The sequence below is a fragment of the Geospiza fortis genome, unplaced genomic scaffold (genome assembly GCF_000277835.1).
Source record: "Geospiza fortis unplaced genomic scaffold, GeoFor_1.0 scaffold12, whole genome shotgun sequence".
Lineage (NCBI taxonomy): Eukaryota > Metazoa > Chordata > Aves > Passeriformes > Thraupidae > Geospiza > Geospiza fortis.
Window position 1 is genome coordinate 4,092,062 of NW_005054323.1, and position 15,856 is coordinate 4,107,917.

The 15,856-nt window shown below is 37.3% G+C and overlaps 1 protein-coding gene and 1 non-coding gene across 3 annotated transcripts in view; both read left to right on the plus strand.

Annotated features, from left to right (window-relative positions):
- The first annotated feature begins 176 nt into the window (after positions 1 to 176).
- The window catches only part of HAUS6 (HAUS augmin like complex subunit 6), a 31,268-nt gene continuing 15,588 nt past the window's right edge, over positions 177 to 15,856 (plus strand). For both annotated transcript variants that reach the window (XM_031056861.1, XM_031056860.1), the window contains exons 1-15: positions 177 to 268; positions 1,040 to 1,112; positions 2,103 to 2,235; positions 2,794 to 2,941; positions 6,173 to 6,238; positions 6,361 to 6,412; positions 6,607 to 6,780; positions 7,382 to 7,563; positions 8,082 to 8,211; positions 8,788 to 8,863; positions 10,653 to 10,737; positions 12,001 to 12,061; positions 12,733 to 12,912; positions 13,758 to 13,893; positions 14,234 to 15,209. In XM_031056861.1, the coding sequence (XP_030912721.1) occupies positions 177 to 268; positions 1,040 to 1,112; positions 2,103 to 2,235; positions 2,794 to 2,941; positions 6,173 to 6,238; positions 6,361 to 6,412; positions 6,607 to 6,780; positions 7,382 to 7,563; positions 8,082 to 8,211; positions 8,788 to 8,863; positions 10,653 to 10,737; positions 12,001 to 12,061; positions 12,733 to 12,912; positions 13,758 to 13,893; positions 14,234 to 15,177 (2,532 nt within the window). In that variant the 3' untranslated portion in view covers positions 15,178 to 15,209. The remainder of the gene's footprint in view (positions 269 to 1,039; positions 1,113 to 2,102; positions 2,236 to 2,793; positions 2,942 to 6,172; positions 6,239 to 6,360; positions 6,413 to 6,606; positions 6,781 to 7,381; positions 7,564 to 8,081; positions 8,212 to 8,787; positions 8,864 to 10,652; positions 10,738 to 12,000; positions 12,062 to 12,732; positions 12,913 to 13,757; positions 13,894 to 14,233; positions 15,210 to 15,856) is intronic.
- LOC115947857 lies at positions 11,782 to 11,912 on the plus strand. The gene has a single exon (XR_004081704.1).

The following is a 15,856-nucleotide window of genomic DNA, read 5'->3' on the forward strand; positions in this document are numbered from 1 at the left end:
TTTCACCCATGTTAGACAGGATGAAAGGTATATACTTTTACATAGGAAATAGAGTATTCAATTAAATATTCTGTGACATAATACTGTTTTGTAGTCTTTAGCAGACAGTAAAAGTGCTCTGTTAATTTGTCACCATACCTACTTCTGATGTGGGTGTTTATTTGTGTATTAGGAATATGTTTGCTCAACCGAACGGCAAAGCGTTTTCTGTCATTGCCCGCTTCTTGTTTACTAAGCTGGATAAGCACCGTGCAAGACAAACTTTCAAGTAAGTGTTTGGCTTCTGAGGTTACTGCTGTGCCCTTTATGTTTTATATAGTTGCTGGAGGGGAAGGAAGTGGTTTCTTGGGGAATACTTTGGAAGAAGAGCATGCAGACAGAGAATTTCTTTAGTTTTGATCACAATTTAGTCAATTTTGATCCAGTCTGAAACCTTGCCTGTATTAGTTGTTTCTGTTACTTGGCAACTTTGATATAAATTTTAATAGGTGATAACTAGTCTACTTGTCCTGTTCTTTCTGACCAAACAGAAAATACCATTTGTCATTTATGGATTGTTTCCAGGACCTTCGACATGGCAAGAACCCTGTGTACTTTAATAGTTTTTTTCTATGACAGAGGTGTATCAGCTTATGCATTTGAATGTATAAGCTGAAACAGCTCTGTCATACAAAAAAACCTGTCTCCATGCATTGCAGCATTGCAGGAGGAAGACCAGTGATATGAAAATGGTCAGTTCTGCCCTCTTTTTTTTTTTTTCTCTTCTTCCTCTGTCCCAAGTTAGAAAGAGCTGCAGACAAACCTCTCTCTGAAATAATCTGTAATTAACTTATGAAAAGAAAACATTGTAATTTGACAAACCTTTATCTGTTCTTGGTCTGGGATGTGTGCCCCTCGTTTTTTGGCTCGGTATCAATACAAAATCTGTGTCTTACTCTTGATTTTACAATGGTTAATTAGGAATCTGAATATTTGAATGTGTTTTGACATGGCTTTTTTTTCTTTTCTTTTTTTTTTTTTTCTCTTTTTAAATGAAAAGGCAATCTGCAATCTCAAGTCTATCAAGTCCTAGATTTAGGAAGCACTGCTGTCTGTGGCTAAGAGAAATTTCAGTGAGTATTATGAAAAGTGGAAGTTGATGCTCTACTGGTTTCTGTGACCTTATTTTGTTTCTGAGGGAACTGTTTTATATCAGAGTTTCAAATAAGAAAATTTTTATCAAGGAATTCAGTTTTACTTTGTATATTCTTTCATGTAGTTTATCTTGGACTTCCTTGAAGAAAAGATGTTGGCATTGGGGAATTTGGAAGACAGAGACCTAGTTGGGTTCTAAAACTGCTGTGGTTTGCTTTTGGGTAACAGTATTTGATTAAACGGAAGTCTAGAGAGTCTCTTAACCATGGGTGGGAATAACTTCCTTCAGCTTGAGGGTTGTTTGTTTAAGTTGCTTGGGAAGGTGTTTCTTATTGTGAAAGCTGACTCAGATGGATAAAAAACTTAATTAATAGTATTTTCTTGTATATGGGAAAGGGGCTACAATGTAAGGCAAGCTTTTTAAAAACAAAACAAAATCGCTTCAAGTATTGTTGGTTATTGTGTTGCTTTCTTATGCTGCCTTTGTTTTAATGATTGTTCTAAAAATCTTGTTTTTTATGTTCCTCAACACTTTAGTATTTTAGTAATAGTGGGTAAGATGAAAACCAATGCTACAATATCTTTAAATATGATTAAAGTACACCAACTTATGCCTTCAGTAGCATTTATGAAAGAAAACTTGAATGTGTTTTCAAAGATAGGCGTTAACAGTTAGGAATGAGGAGGGCACCAATTTTTAACGTTTATCCAACAGTGGTTATAGTCTTTGCATTGAAACCATCTTGTGTACAGAACTGAGTGAGTGTTGGGAACATGGGAAAAAGCTATATACTCTTCTGCTGACTACAGTAGGTGTTAACAGGGGTGGGCAAAGTCATTTAGCTTTGCATCAGGCTTGCTACTGGGTAATCTGCAGCATTTTGGTATGTAGACCAGTCTTTGATTGCTGTTGTTCATGCTTTACTTCTCAGATTAGTTTTGCATTTAAAATTATTGTACTTTTCTAGCGGCAGAAGAAAGTAAGTCTTCCACAGATTACACCTTCCACACTGATTTCTCCTGGTGGTGCTAAATTTGTTCATGTGTTCTACTGTTTTGCAAGATACATAATGATTGAGAACATGAAAAAACTCTCTGTAGGTAAGCTGTGTGGGACAATAAAAATGCTTCATATGTTGTGTTTGTAAATGTATTATGTCTTTAATATGTGTCAGGAGCTTTAAGAAGTTCTTAGTTGGATGCTCAGGTCAGAGTCTTTCTGTGCATTTGCACAGAGCTACTGCTGATAGAACAATGCAGATGGTTTTACTCTCTATTGCTTTATGGGTCTTGTTCCAAGATTCACCTGTGCAATGCTCTGCACCATTACCCACACAAACAATGCTTTGGTTCAAAAGTATTGGATGACTACACAATTTTCTTTTTCGGAACCTGAAGAATTCTGAAGGATCAGATCTGTCTGTCTGGTGTCTTGTATTATTGTAACCTAAAGAATATAGAAAGGGAGTGAGAGGGAGGGAATGAAAGTGTATACAACAGAAAAAAAGGCAAAAGTGGCAGTACACTGCATGCTATGTTTCAGTCCAGGTAAAAATGAGCATCTTGATTTGTGATTATTGCAGTTTGATCTAGGTAGATTAGGAAGTTGCCAATTTGCTAAAAGCAAGTAATGTGATCCAAACCCTGGTTTCTGTTTAGGCATTGGTATACCTTTTGCTGAAGCTGTAATGCGGAGACCTCGGAATAGGTATATAGCAAAAGCAAGACACAGAGTTGCATACAGTAAACTGCTGCAAATTCTTCAAAGGGAATACTTTGTTTTTCAAGAATATAGGAGAAAAGCACAGTAAGTAATTTAAAAAAAGTGAGTCTTTTCATAAAAGCTGACTTGTGTATGTGTTTTTAGAAGGATTTGAAAAGTCTTTATATGCTTTACATCACAGAGGTCAGTCTGTTGAACTCCTCCCATGTTTTCCTCCTTTACTTTTTTTCATCCACAGTTCTGCTTGTAGATTTTTTGTGAAACATAGTAGTCTAAAGAAATTAAGAGTTTAGGAGATGCTATATGTTACTTGGGCATTAAAATGGTCAGGGAATTCTGCATGTATAGCAGTGTGATTTCTTCTGAAGGGTAAAATACAACATTCTGAAGATGAAACATTTGGGTTTTTTTATTGACTGCAAGATACATTTTATTTACTTAGACCTTAATTATTTCACAAAAGTATGCTATTCTTAGTTCTTGTTTATGGCAAACACTCCAAGCTTGAGAAATGTCATGAGCTGGAACTTTCTATGCAAACATAGAGTTATGTATCAGCAGAATTTGCAGAATTTGCGTGGGATAGTTTACATGACTGCAGCACTGTCATGGACAGTTGTGAGTTGTTTAGTAAATGGCAGAAAAGGGTGAGGGGTTGCACTGTAGGTAAAAGAGCAGTGTCAGTAGTATATGTGCATGTAGTACAACTCCATACAATAGGACCGGTCATGTTTCATGCCTTTGGATGAGGGCTTAGCATCCAGGGAGACCTTGTGGTGGGTTTCTGCTGACCTTGATTCTTACAGAGGACTTCAGCTTATCCTGGTATTTGCTGGGAAAGTGGCTCAGTGATGCATTAGCAGTGTGAGAACGAGCAGTACCTGGAAGATGACTTTGTGATGCAGTCACTAAGTGTGCTGAGTAGGGGTGGTACTCTCTTGAACTCACTGTGTGTAAATGAGAGAAACAACTTCTTTGGAGACGTTAGAGGGCTTTTATGGTCACTGCAGCCAAGGCTGTAGAACTTGAAATGCAAAGGAATGTGAGGAAGACAAGAGGAAAACTGATAACATGGACCTTTTAATTTGAGTGTATTTCCACTGGCCTGGGGAACTGTAGAGGAGGTATCTTGTGGAAAGCGGGAACGCGCATGAGTGATGGGATACTTTCTGAGATCCTTGCTGAAGGTCATGTGTGTTCCATCTTCTTAAGTCAAAAAACAAACAGGTGCAACAAGGAACCAGCCTGATTAAGACAGTGTAGCAACATATGGAATATAGAAAAGGGAACTGACTCTTGCGACATAAATACAGAAATATTTCTCAGGTGTGCAGTGATGTATCTCGGAAGGCCTAAGTTCAGCTAAAGTTCCAAGAGCCTGCTAAGAGCTTGAATAAAGAATCTTGTAGTATGTTATTAGGAGGTGGAAGTGCGTGGACAATTTAGATCTGCTCCTGAGCAAAATGATAAGTTGCAAGTCTCACAAGTTAGGATACCCAATATGTGCTTTGCCTTAGGCTGCATGGGTAAGATCAGTAGCCCAGTCTCTGTGCCAAGAAGCAGTGGGGGAAGAAGCAACAAAACACTGATAGCAGAAGAGGGTAAAGCAAAGGTTTTGTTGCTTTCATCCAAGGCACAGGGATACTTACCTGGCATTGTTTCAGAACATATCTGACATATTTAGAAAGACAGAAGGCTAGTTAAAGGGATGAGCCCAAAGGATGATAGTGCCTCAAAGTTACTCAAGTAACTGGTCTATGAATGGAATTCTATGAGGCTGGTGCTGTGTCTTCTTAAGGAATATGGATGACAGGCTTGAATACAAGCCCACGAAACTTGCAGATAGTGTCAAACTGTGAGGGAGGAAGGTACTGCGGTGTGGAAACATTTCACAGAGAGACCTTACTGGGTCTGGAGATTTGCACAACAAAAATTGTGTGGAGTTTAACAAAGACCAGTGTGAGGTTCTGCACCTGAGAGACAGAGAATAGTCCCCAACAGCAGGACAGGTTTGTGGGTGATTAGCTGTGATGTAGCTCTGCTAAAAGGAATCAGAAGTGAGAGTAGTGTGTGGCCATAAGCTGAGCATGAGTCAGCAGTGTGTCCTGGTAACCAGGACCAGCAGCATGCCATGTATGGGAATGAGCGCTGCTCAGCAGATGGTAGGCGATTGTATTATGCATGACACATTTTTCTTCAGTTTTACTATTTTCTCCCTTCTTCCTTTACATCTATGTTATAGTATTTTTATTTTAGTTATTAAGCTGTTCTTATCTCAGCCCATAAATTTTACCATTTTTCAGATTCTTCCTATTCTGCTGGGGCTGGGGAGGTGGGAGGTGAGTGGACAGCTGTGTGGTACTTAGTTGCTGGCTGGAGGTGGCAATTCTAATGCCGCATGTGGAATACTATGTTCAGTTTTGATCAGCCCACTTGAAGGTAGAGAATGAAAGATGGGAGAGATACTAGCAGAGTACTGCAGTGGATGAGAGGATTTCAGAATGTGAAATGTATGAGTAAAAGCTGTAGAAGTTTGGTTTGTTTAGCTTGAAAAAGGCAATGCTAGGGGTTTAATCAGAGTTTCAGTACCTAAAAAATAGTTGTAGAGAATGTGGAGGTACTCTTCACAAAGATGTGCCCTAACAGGACAAGGCAGCCGGTGTTTTGCGGGAAACTCCATCTAGAGATTTAAAAAAGTATCTTGTGAGAACAATTAAACTGAAAAAGGTTGCCCTCAGAAGTGAAATATTGGAAATATTTAAGACTTGGTTTGACAAGATGATGAGTAGCATAATTGAAGGCTCTGCTTTCAATGGAAGGCTCAAAAATATGATTTCCAGAGATCGAAGTCTCCTAAATGTCTCTGATTCCTCTAATTCTGTGTCTCCTGTGACCTTGTTTGGGAAATATTACTACTGTTTGAGTGATACCCTTCACAAATGAAACTCTTTATAGTTTTTTTTTTCATTCTTGACAATGCATCTGAACTCCAAAGATCCTTTTGAATGAAGCATGATTTAGGCACCTAATTTTTCTGAAAATCAGACTACTACGTTTTTACATGCTTAAAATGTCAATAAAAGCGCTTTGACAAAAAAGCTTCTGTGGTCCAGCTGCTTGTACTCCAGTATTCTGTTCTCTGGTCTTTTGAAAGTGAGGGATTTAGGTACTGTAGAATTGCTGAATATGTTTGTAGTTCACATTGCTAATAGATACTTAGAGTAACTTACTTATTGCTGCTGGGATGAGAAACAATTGGTTAGTGACTGTAAGCAATTCTGATAAGCCTATACTAGCTGTTGAATTTCTTCCTAGGTTTTTATTTAGAGCAATAAAACGGACAAAGTCTGAATATGCGGTTATGCAGAAGCAGTTTAGCAGGTAAGTAAGTGCTTTTCCTTGTAACTAAGTTAGGATGTAATAATTAGATGCTCAATTTTATGAAATATGAACTGTAATTTCACTGTAGTCCGCTTGAACTTCTGTTTTACATGTGCATATAGGATGAAGCAAAATGACCAAAACAAAAATGACACAACTGAGAGAATTCAGAAGGTGAGCATTTTGTTCCTGCTGTGACAATGTGTTGAATTCTAACATTTCTGCAACACCTACTGTCAGATATTGTTATTTGCACTTGTCTGCCTGTGATTATGTTAGCCCTTTCGTCTGCTTTCATGCTGTTTTGATACTCTTGTAGGTGTTACAACAAACATTTTAACACAGTGTTTTTCTCCTTTCCTGTTAAGGTCCGCAGTATGTGGGCACTTATAGTGGAAATGCTTACATCTCTGAAAAAAGAAAAGGAAGTTGTGGATTCTGTACTTGAAGACTGTGTTAACCCATGTATTCTAGATGGAACTGATGTTGTTATGAGTGTTCCAGCATTGTTGACTTACAGAATTGAAAGTAACATGTATAGAGTAAGTGGTTTTTGTCCTTCTGCTGAATTGCTAAACTGTTTTATTTAGTCCCCAAGAATGTAATTAAGTACCTTAAAAAGTTTAAACGGTACTTCATGGATTATTAGAGGTAATTGCAGAAGGGTGCATAAAAAATGTGTAATTCATATGTAGAGATTTCTTATTATTATAGTGCTGTTTTGTATTTGTTATTTCTAACTCATTAACTTCTTCGGTTTAGTAAATACATTGATGAGTCTGCTTGATAATAGTACTTGACTTTTTTGTGGTTTAGACATTAAAATTATGTTGGCTGTTTTAACCAGTGCTTCAACCAATTGGCTTTTGTTTCCATAGTGTAGTATATGGTGTTGTTCAGTTATGGCATCAGTGCTGTTGGGCCGTATCTTTTGGGGCAGTGGTTAAACAGAATACCTCATTGCTGAAGTTTTCTGGGCTTGTATTGCTTTAACCTAGAATGTATTTTTTGAAAAATGTAACTATCAGGACCTGAATCTAAGTATAAAGTATACAGTGTCCTGGCTCTGACTACAGAAGACAAAACTTTCTGATATTGGTAGTGTTCACTAATAATTTTTTTAATTGCTTGCTCTACTTCAAGTTTTGTACAGGAAATTTATATGAAGAGGGAAATCTGAATTTCCTAACAGTTATTCAGTTGCTAAATGAAGCCCTGATGACATTGAGAGATGAGTGTTGTCCGTGTAAATTAAAAGAACTTCACGGAATTGAGGATGTGGTTACATCCTACAAGAATGCACTACAGGAGCTGAACACAGAAAGGTAATTGTTGGGAGATTTTCTCTAATTGCTTGTTCTTAAATAGTAGGATCATATCTACTGGAGTCTTTTCTAGAAAAATATTACAGCAAAAAACATGTTGGTTCAGTCATATGCCTCTGGGAAAATTACTGTTTGCCTTTGTTTCATTAATATTTTGGTCTTTGTTCCTGGGGGTCTCATTTGCTCGCTGATCTGATTTTTGCTTTTTTTTGTCTTGTTGCATTAATAAGTTCTGAGATTTTTAAAACTGTCATCTGTAACTGGCTTAGGGAAATTTAAAGTGTTTATTGTATATAGTGTAGTTTTTCCAATTCTGCTGTAAGAAACATGAAGACTGCCTAGCAGCAGCTTTTTTGGTTGTGAATTTCAGTTCTTAGTGTTTGCATAAATGCATGGATAAATTGATACATATCAGAGGTTTGTCAGGGTAAGAGAGAACACATAATACTTTCCCTCTTTATGTAGAATTGGTATCTCTACCAACAGGTGTCTTCATTTTCCATGTTTATGTATTACAGTCTAAGAAGAAGGCAAGAGCATTGTGAGCCAATGCATCAGTCTCTTCCCAGAAAACAGGAAATCTGGGAATCAAAGTGGAAAATTATTCTTGGCCAATGTCCTTTTAATTTAATCTTTAAAGATGATCTGGTAAGTAGTATTAATTTTATCTGATTCTGGGAAAGAGAAGAGGGTGAAGGTGAGAGAGGATGTAGGTTTAAACAAGTATGTTCTGGTACAACACTTCAGCTTTATAGATAAGGTGAGGGGACTCAGGTAGTACAGTATGCCCAGTTCTGCTTTAAGAAGTAAGGAGAATACATTTTTCTTAAAGAGAATATATTTCTTAAAGAGAATACATTTGACTTTGTTATACTGATGGAGATGTTGAGATGGTAGGTCAGCATAAGAGTGAGCAGATTGGTTTTTGGTTTGTTTCTCTGTCCCCTTGTGGAAGCTGAGCATTTTGTATGTTCGGGCTGAATATTTGCTGATTTCTATTTTCCCCTTTTAAAGCGATGTATTTGATGAAGGAACAATAATTTCCATTTTGAAGCTCACACTGACGGAGATTATAATTATACTCTTATGTAGCTACTCAGCAGAGAGAGGAGAAGTTGAGTCTGACAGCTGGTTAGCAGGAAAGTTGTTTTAAATAACTGTCTGTTAATTGCTGTTGATAAACTGACTTTTTCTGCCTGCTCATGTAACTTTTCCTTTTGAAAGCAACCAGCTTCATCACTTCAGTCTTTTAGTTCTTCAGACGAAGATGAAGATAGTGTCCTTAATCAGTCATTTTCAGGTAGGTGAACAGGAGAAACTCCCTTTTCCTTCTTTCCCACCACCACAGTTGTTAAAAGTTACGTGGAGTCAAAAAGGTTCTGTTCTTGCATTTGCAGATGGTCTTTGATAGTCTGTGGTAATTGGTTCTGAATGACTCTTTGCCAAAATTGCCTTGCATTTTTCAACTTTGTAGTGTCTTGGAGATTCTCTGAAGCTTGGCAAAAACCCAGTGCTGAGCTGTTTGATATTGTGTTGTTCTTGCAGAAAGGATGTTGAGACAGATGCCCGTTAAAGGTTTGTTTATTCATCAGAATTCTACAGAATACATTCAGTCTAACAGTAAAGGTTATTTTGGGTTGGAGGAGTAATAGAGAAAGAAGGTAAAACTTTCCCGTTGACTATCTAGGAAAAGAAATCAAAGGTGTCCTCCCACATAACTATCTTTCCCTGGTACACTGAAATACTTTATTCCTTAGTGACTGCGCCATTTGGTCAGGACCTCACTTAATTTGTGTTAGTTGCATTCAGTCATTTGGTTAATAGTGTTGATCAGAGCTCACTTTGATCAGGCATGGTTGTTGCACATGCTAATTGGCTGATGATCTGATGATATTTTACTGTATGTGACCTCATTTTACTTACTGACCAAGTCTTGACTGTCACTAGTACAAAGTTACAAGTTAAAAGCTACAAAGCAAGGAGGGAGACTGCTTGAATCATGTCATTTAGAATTCGTTTTAGGAAAAATGGCATAGCAGAGATGTATTGGAATTTCAAGATGCAAAAAAATGGTGGGAAGATCCTTTTGGTTACAAAGGTGAAAATACTGCTCCAGCCATCTGAGTGTATGTGGGTATAAGGCTAGAAGCTGCAGAGGAAAAGCTACAGAATTGGATTTGGAACATAGTTTGCCTTAAAAATTTAAAAGATTGAAGTACTGTACTATGATGCTGTGAGCTGGTAGAATCAGAAAGCTTGAGACAGATTGTGACATTCTCTCTGTGGTTGAGATTCATTATCTGATAAAACAGCCATTAAGAAAACTTCTGTCTGTTAATAGGGCCAAATCCAAAAGCAGAACAGTGACCTCACCTAACTACTAGAAGTGAGCTTGGATTTTTGATGTGTTGAGTTAAATGTGATGGGAAATGCCATTTGTCCCTGCAAAAGCTGAAATTTAGTATTAGCAGAGAAGTACTGATGCTAAACTTTGGCTGTGTATTCAAGATGTGCCAGAGTCAGTACATTGTTCTAGACAGTCCATGACTGAGGTATGTGCACCTCCAGTAATGTTCAAAACATTTACTTCTGTAACATTTACTTATGCAATGCTTCGCCTTGCTTGGACTGAGGCAGCAAGAGGAATGAGTATATCCACAGAGATATTTATTGATTAATGCAGTTGGAGTAAAGGTGGGTGGAATTGTGCTTTGTGGAATTGATGTACTGTACAATTGAGGTGTATGTGGAGAGGTGGGGATAATGATGATGTGGCTGGGACTGTAGTTTGGAGGAAGGTAAAAAGTCTGATTGATATGTGCAGGGCCCCTGATAGAATCATGTTCTTGAGCATGTGTTCAGGAACAACAGAAAGAGGTGCTGGCTGCTAGGGGCATCTGTTACTACAGGTACTGCCTGAGCAAAAGGATTGATAGTACTATCCTGCTTATGTATTAATTTATTTTTCTTGAAGTGTAAAATCTATCCAGTGTGTTGTCTACAGAAGTAGTGTGAGTGAGTTGTGTCACATGGGAAGCCTAAGTGAAGAAAATGGAAGCAATACTGAAACTTTTGGGTTGCTTTTCTAGATAATTATGACTATGATCATGAAGAATGCCATGAGGAAAGTGATGTGGAAGCCACGACCAGTACAACATTAGTACCCTCAAGAAGGTATGCCTAATGAGAATTTGATAAAAAAGCAGTAGAAGAATTAGAAGTTTACTTATTGGACCGGAATATTTTGCATCACTTGAGTCTTAGTAGAATGTTTTAGTAGCCCACTCCTTCCATCACAACTAGTTGCTTTAGAAAGATAGTCCTAAAGTAGCTGCTGCTTTCCCCAGTTGATGACAGATTGATCAACTGGCTGTTGCTGAATAGGAGGAGTAGCAGTCAAATTGCAAGATTTTTTTCTTGCTATATTCGAAGATTTCAAGAGACCGATGGAGAGAACAGAACCTTCTGTTTCTCAGGCTAAACCTACTCTACAAGCCTTTTTTCATTACTTTTCTTGAGACTTACAGTCACATTCTGTAGCTACTCTTCCTACAGTACCAGCAAAGGGTTAAACACAGAACAATGTTATCCTAGAAGGTTTTTTCCCTTTAGTCATTTGCTTAGTCCAGGAATATTTAATGATCTTTTGAATAATGCTGTCTTTCATAGTATGGCTCCCACAAATCTTTGAACGTTATCTACTAAGGGAGCAAGGGAGTTAGCAAAGGAATGCTATAATGCTATCCATTCTTAGACATCAGTAGATGTAGTTGCATATAAGTCTCAGAGGCTCTCAAAGTAGTCAACAATTAAATCCCGGATTTCTTTCAGTGACTTCATACAGTATGGAGGCATGTCTGCTTCTGGGGCTACAGACAAATAACATCAAAAACATTTTAAGGTGTGCTTTTTCTAGCAAGTAAGAACTGTGCAGTTTTGAGAGCTATGCCATTGGCACGAAACTTACTAGAAGTGATAAAGCTGAAGTTTTTGGTAGCCAGGTGATTGTTAAATATCAAGTTTACATAGGAACAGACTTGTGGATGCCAGAAATGGTTCAGACAAAGACTGCATAGGAAAAAGGATGTTGTCAAGTGTGCAGAAGTCTTTCCAGTTATCTTTTGTAGTAGAATGCAGAAGACTTGTTTACGAGTGTATTGAAAAATCTCTTCTTTTTCTGGTGCTAATCAATACCAGAGTTTATTAATTTACTGTTTTTGGGAGGCTGATACACAACTAGGGCTAAAGCTGCTCTAATTGTCACACTGTTCTCCCTATAGTAAAACTGCTTTCTGATGACCGGGACGAATTGAGGGAAATCGTAACGGACAGATACGGAGCACACAGTGTATTACAGCCTTCTAAAGATTTGCATTCCAGTTGTTTAATTTGTCTCTAAAATTGTTGGGTTTTTTTTTGTTTCTCTCCCTTCTTGAGGAGCTCATCGGTGCCGTCGTCGTCAGAAGCATCTGAAAATGAAGACCTGTTAATTAAAAATGTATATATCTTTGAAATAAGTTAAACTTATGATGTCCTTTTTATATTGGTTGAAACTTAGACTTTGTGGAAAATGGTTTTGGGGGTGGTTTTTTGGGGGCTTTGGTTTGTTTTGTGAGGTTTTTGGGGTGGTTTTTGTTGTTTTTTGAGCAATATTTTTACACAATTGAGTTAGTCTGGCAAAATTGTAAAAGCTAACTCTCAGTGACTTCACTAAGCTTTAGGAAAGAACAGTAGGAAGTAGGTGCCCTTGTATCGGACTTCCTGTATAACATGCAGTGTGTGAGTGATTCCCTGTTTGCTGAAACAGTCTTTTGATGTGGGCAGTGGTCAGACTTTGTTTCTTTAAGCTGTAAATGAAATTTAAGTGTGAAAATGTAGGGTAAAAGCAACTTGGATGTACAGTTGTTCACTGCACAACTGTTCACTGTAGTGTGATCAGGGTTGTTGCAAGTGCATCTGTGTTGCATGTAACACCTATCCTAGTCACTACTTAGGTCCTGCTTTGAATACAGTTGTAAAAATATTTTGTATTTCGTTAGAATTCAAGACTGAAATATTTTTGTTGACTAAACACTGTGGGGCCATTGCAGTTCAGAAATTTTACAGCAGTTTATGCTAATATCCTTTCTTGATTTTAAAACGACTAATAGTTCCTTTGTATTCCTGTAGAACTTGAATACTTGTGTGGGAAATGAAAAACCTGTGCCTCAAAAAAACTTGAAAAATGGAAAGGAAGAATTCCCTACTTCAGAAGTGGAGGAGAATGCAGGTGAAAATGTTACCCGGCCAAAGTCTTCTGCAAAAAAAGATTACCTTCTTGAGAAAGCCAGAGATGAACTGGCAGAAGAGGTTAGGATGTAATTTTTATTAGTTTTTAAGTAAACAATCACTAAGTTTGGAGAACAAATCACTAATTATAACAAAAAATGTCTCTTGTAATCCACATACATTGAAAGATACCTTTTTCTGCTAGATAGTTATCAGTCATGGAGTTTTAGAGTGGACTGATAAAAGTACACACTGAAAGCTTGGAGTTTGTGCAGGTATCATACTTAAAAATCATGGTGAAGTGAATAGTATATTCAGTAGAATCATGGTATGGTTGCACTTAAGTCTGTGAAGTACACTGTATATATTTGGAAACAAAAAGAACTGTTGAATTCTTAAGTTATTCAGGTTAAATATTTCACAGGGACTTGGTAATTTTAAGCAGAAATAGAAATACTTTTCCTTTTAGGTATTCTATTTAATATTTGAGGAATTCCTTCACAAGGGTTGCTGTAAAATGTGCCACTGCTTATTTTGGAAAGTAAATTGCATTTTTAACTGAAATGGTAGTTTCAGTTGCTAAAATTTTTAAAATATATTAATATATCTCTAGTCTTCAAGCTTATGCAGTTCTTGGCTAATGTGTTAAATATATTCTATCTGAGCACACTTTCTTATTTGAAAGGTGGATTCATAGATGATGAGTGAACTGAGAATTGAATCTGATCTCAGTCCCTTACCTTCATTTTGTGTTTGTAGCATACTATGGTCATTGTGAACCTGAGTAGTAAATAACAGAAAAGTTAGGATATTCCAAATTCTCCACATGATTTGGAGAATGAGATTTATTTTTAACCATAACTGACAGAAATGAAGAGGTTATAATTTTGATTTCTTAGAATTTGCTGTTCTCTCACATCCTACAGATTGCAAGGTCAGTGATGTCTGACTCACCTCACAGTGGTGAAGAAAAAGGAATGTCATTAGACGATCTCATTAGCTCACTGTCTTTTAACCCATTTATAACGAAGAATCAGATACCCCGAACTCCAGAAAATCTGCGTGAGTTTGAAACTCTGTTTTTATTATGCTCGTTGATAAAAAATGTGGTTAGTTCATTGACTTGTAACGCAAGAAGAAAAAGATAAATATTTCAGTGATGTTGCATGTTTTTCTAATGGCTCAGTCTAATACAACACAGTAGACCTAATAAGATGTGAATACTTTGAATTTGATTTAAGAGATTTTTTTTCTTACATAGAATTCCCTTTGTGTTGGGGAAACATAAACAATATAAAGCAGCTATATGTATTCCCTCTTGGATTGCTGTATCACTGAGGGGACAGAAAAAAACCAGACTGATGGAAAGTACTAAAATTTGACCTTGGTTTGTTCCATTTAGTTACCGAAATAAGAAGTTCATGGAGAAAAGCTATTCAGACTGAGGGCTCATTAGACCTAGAGCTGTCCTCAACTGAAGTGGTGATGGAAGAATCTTCAATGAATGCTACACCTGGTATGCAGGAGGAGGTAGACTCTACCTTTGTGTGCCCTGAACCTGTGTCTCCTGTATCTGACTTGGGTCCTCCTGTATCAGAAAAGAAGTCTCAGTTAATTTCTACAGAATCTGGTTCTCAGGAGCAAGTAAGTCATATGTTTGAATCTTCAGATTCAAAAACGTCTGGAATTCAAGAAGATGAGAGAACTGAATCAGAGGAACCAGATTGTTCTGCTTTGAGTGGAAGTTCTGTAGAAGATCTAAGCCAGACTTTGCAAAATGTAGAGAAGAACGCGAATATTCCAGATACTTGTTTGAAAAGTGGTAGTAGAACAAATACACTACCTTCAGACCACTGTCGCAGTTTTCTAATGGATAAGATGCTATGCAGGAATGTATCTGCATTAAATTCTGCCCTTCATGAATCTCCTGACAAGGGAATATTGGATGAGACACTTCCAGAATGTGATGGTATGGATCTCAGCATATCTGCAGACTCAGACTCCATTTTTTTTACAATGGACGGTGAAAATTTAATGGATGAGTCAGAAAATAATGAGGATGTTAAAAAATTGGACCTAGATTTGCAGTCCCTGTCCAACTCACATGAAGTGCTAAAAAAGACTGCATCTAAGAGTGAAGAGGAGCTGCATCAAATACATAATGGAGACAAATCTCAAAGTTATAGAACTAAACTAAATACGATATCAGAAGAAGGAGAGGAAAATGGGGATGATCCTTCCATGGATGAAGGGTTTACCAAGATGCCATTGCCAAACTCTCCTGATGAAAGCAAACATTCCCTGTCATCTTTGCTGGTATCCTGTCAACAGATGGATGGTACATGAAGTCCCATTAGACTTACTACATAAATTGAAGGGTAAGTTTCTGTGTTCTTTATGCAACAAGATTTTGTCCATTCTGTCACTGGATATACTACCATGATTAACGTCTGAGTAGTTGGACTGTGCTGTGGAAATGGAAGGAAACAAATTATTTGTATGCTTGTTTCTCATGGAAGATGAGACATGAAAAATGAAGGAAGCATGCTTCCTCTAGTTCTAGAGTTCTATCAAACATCTTCCAAGTACAATAAAAGGTGTTCATCTGACTTTCTGCTGTAATCCGGAGTGGTTTAAAAAAACAAAAAAGCCTCAAAGTGCATTAACTGCAATCTGCAGTTAGATTTTGAATAATCTGAACTTAGATTTTGAGAATTCACAAAGATAGTTTGAAATTTTGTGTTTACTCTAAACAAATTTGGCTATTTAGAAATGTGTCATATGTCATTGAAACTTCGTGAGTTCATTAAGGTGTTGATAGAACTGTCCTGCATTCCAGCCTGCGTATCCCCTTATCCCATTTCCAACAGAAGTGTCAACTGTTTAACCAGTATTGGAGTGTTTAGTTACATGTTCAATTAAATCACTGAAGTGCATTGATAAAAATTAACTGGTAATGGAGGACTTCCATGAAAACAGATGGTATGCAGGGATGTGATGAGGCAGGCCACCACCCACTTGGAAT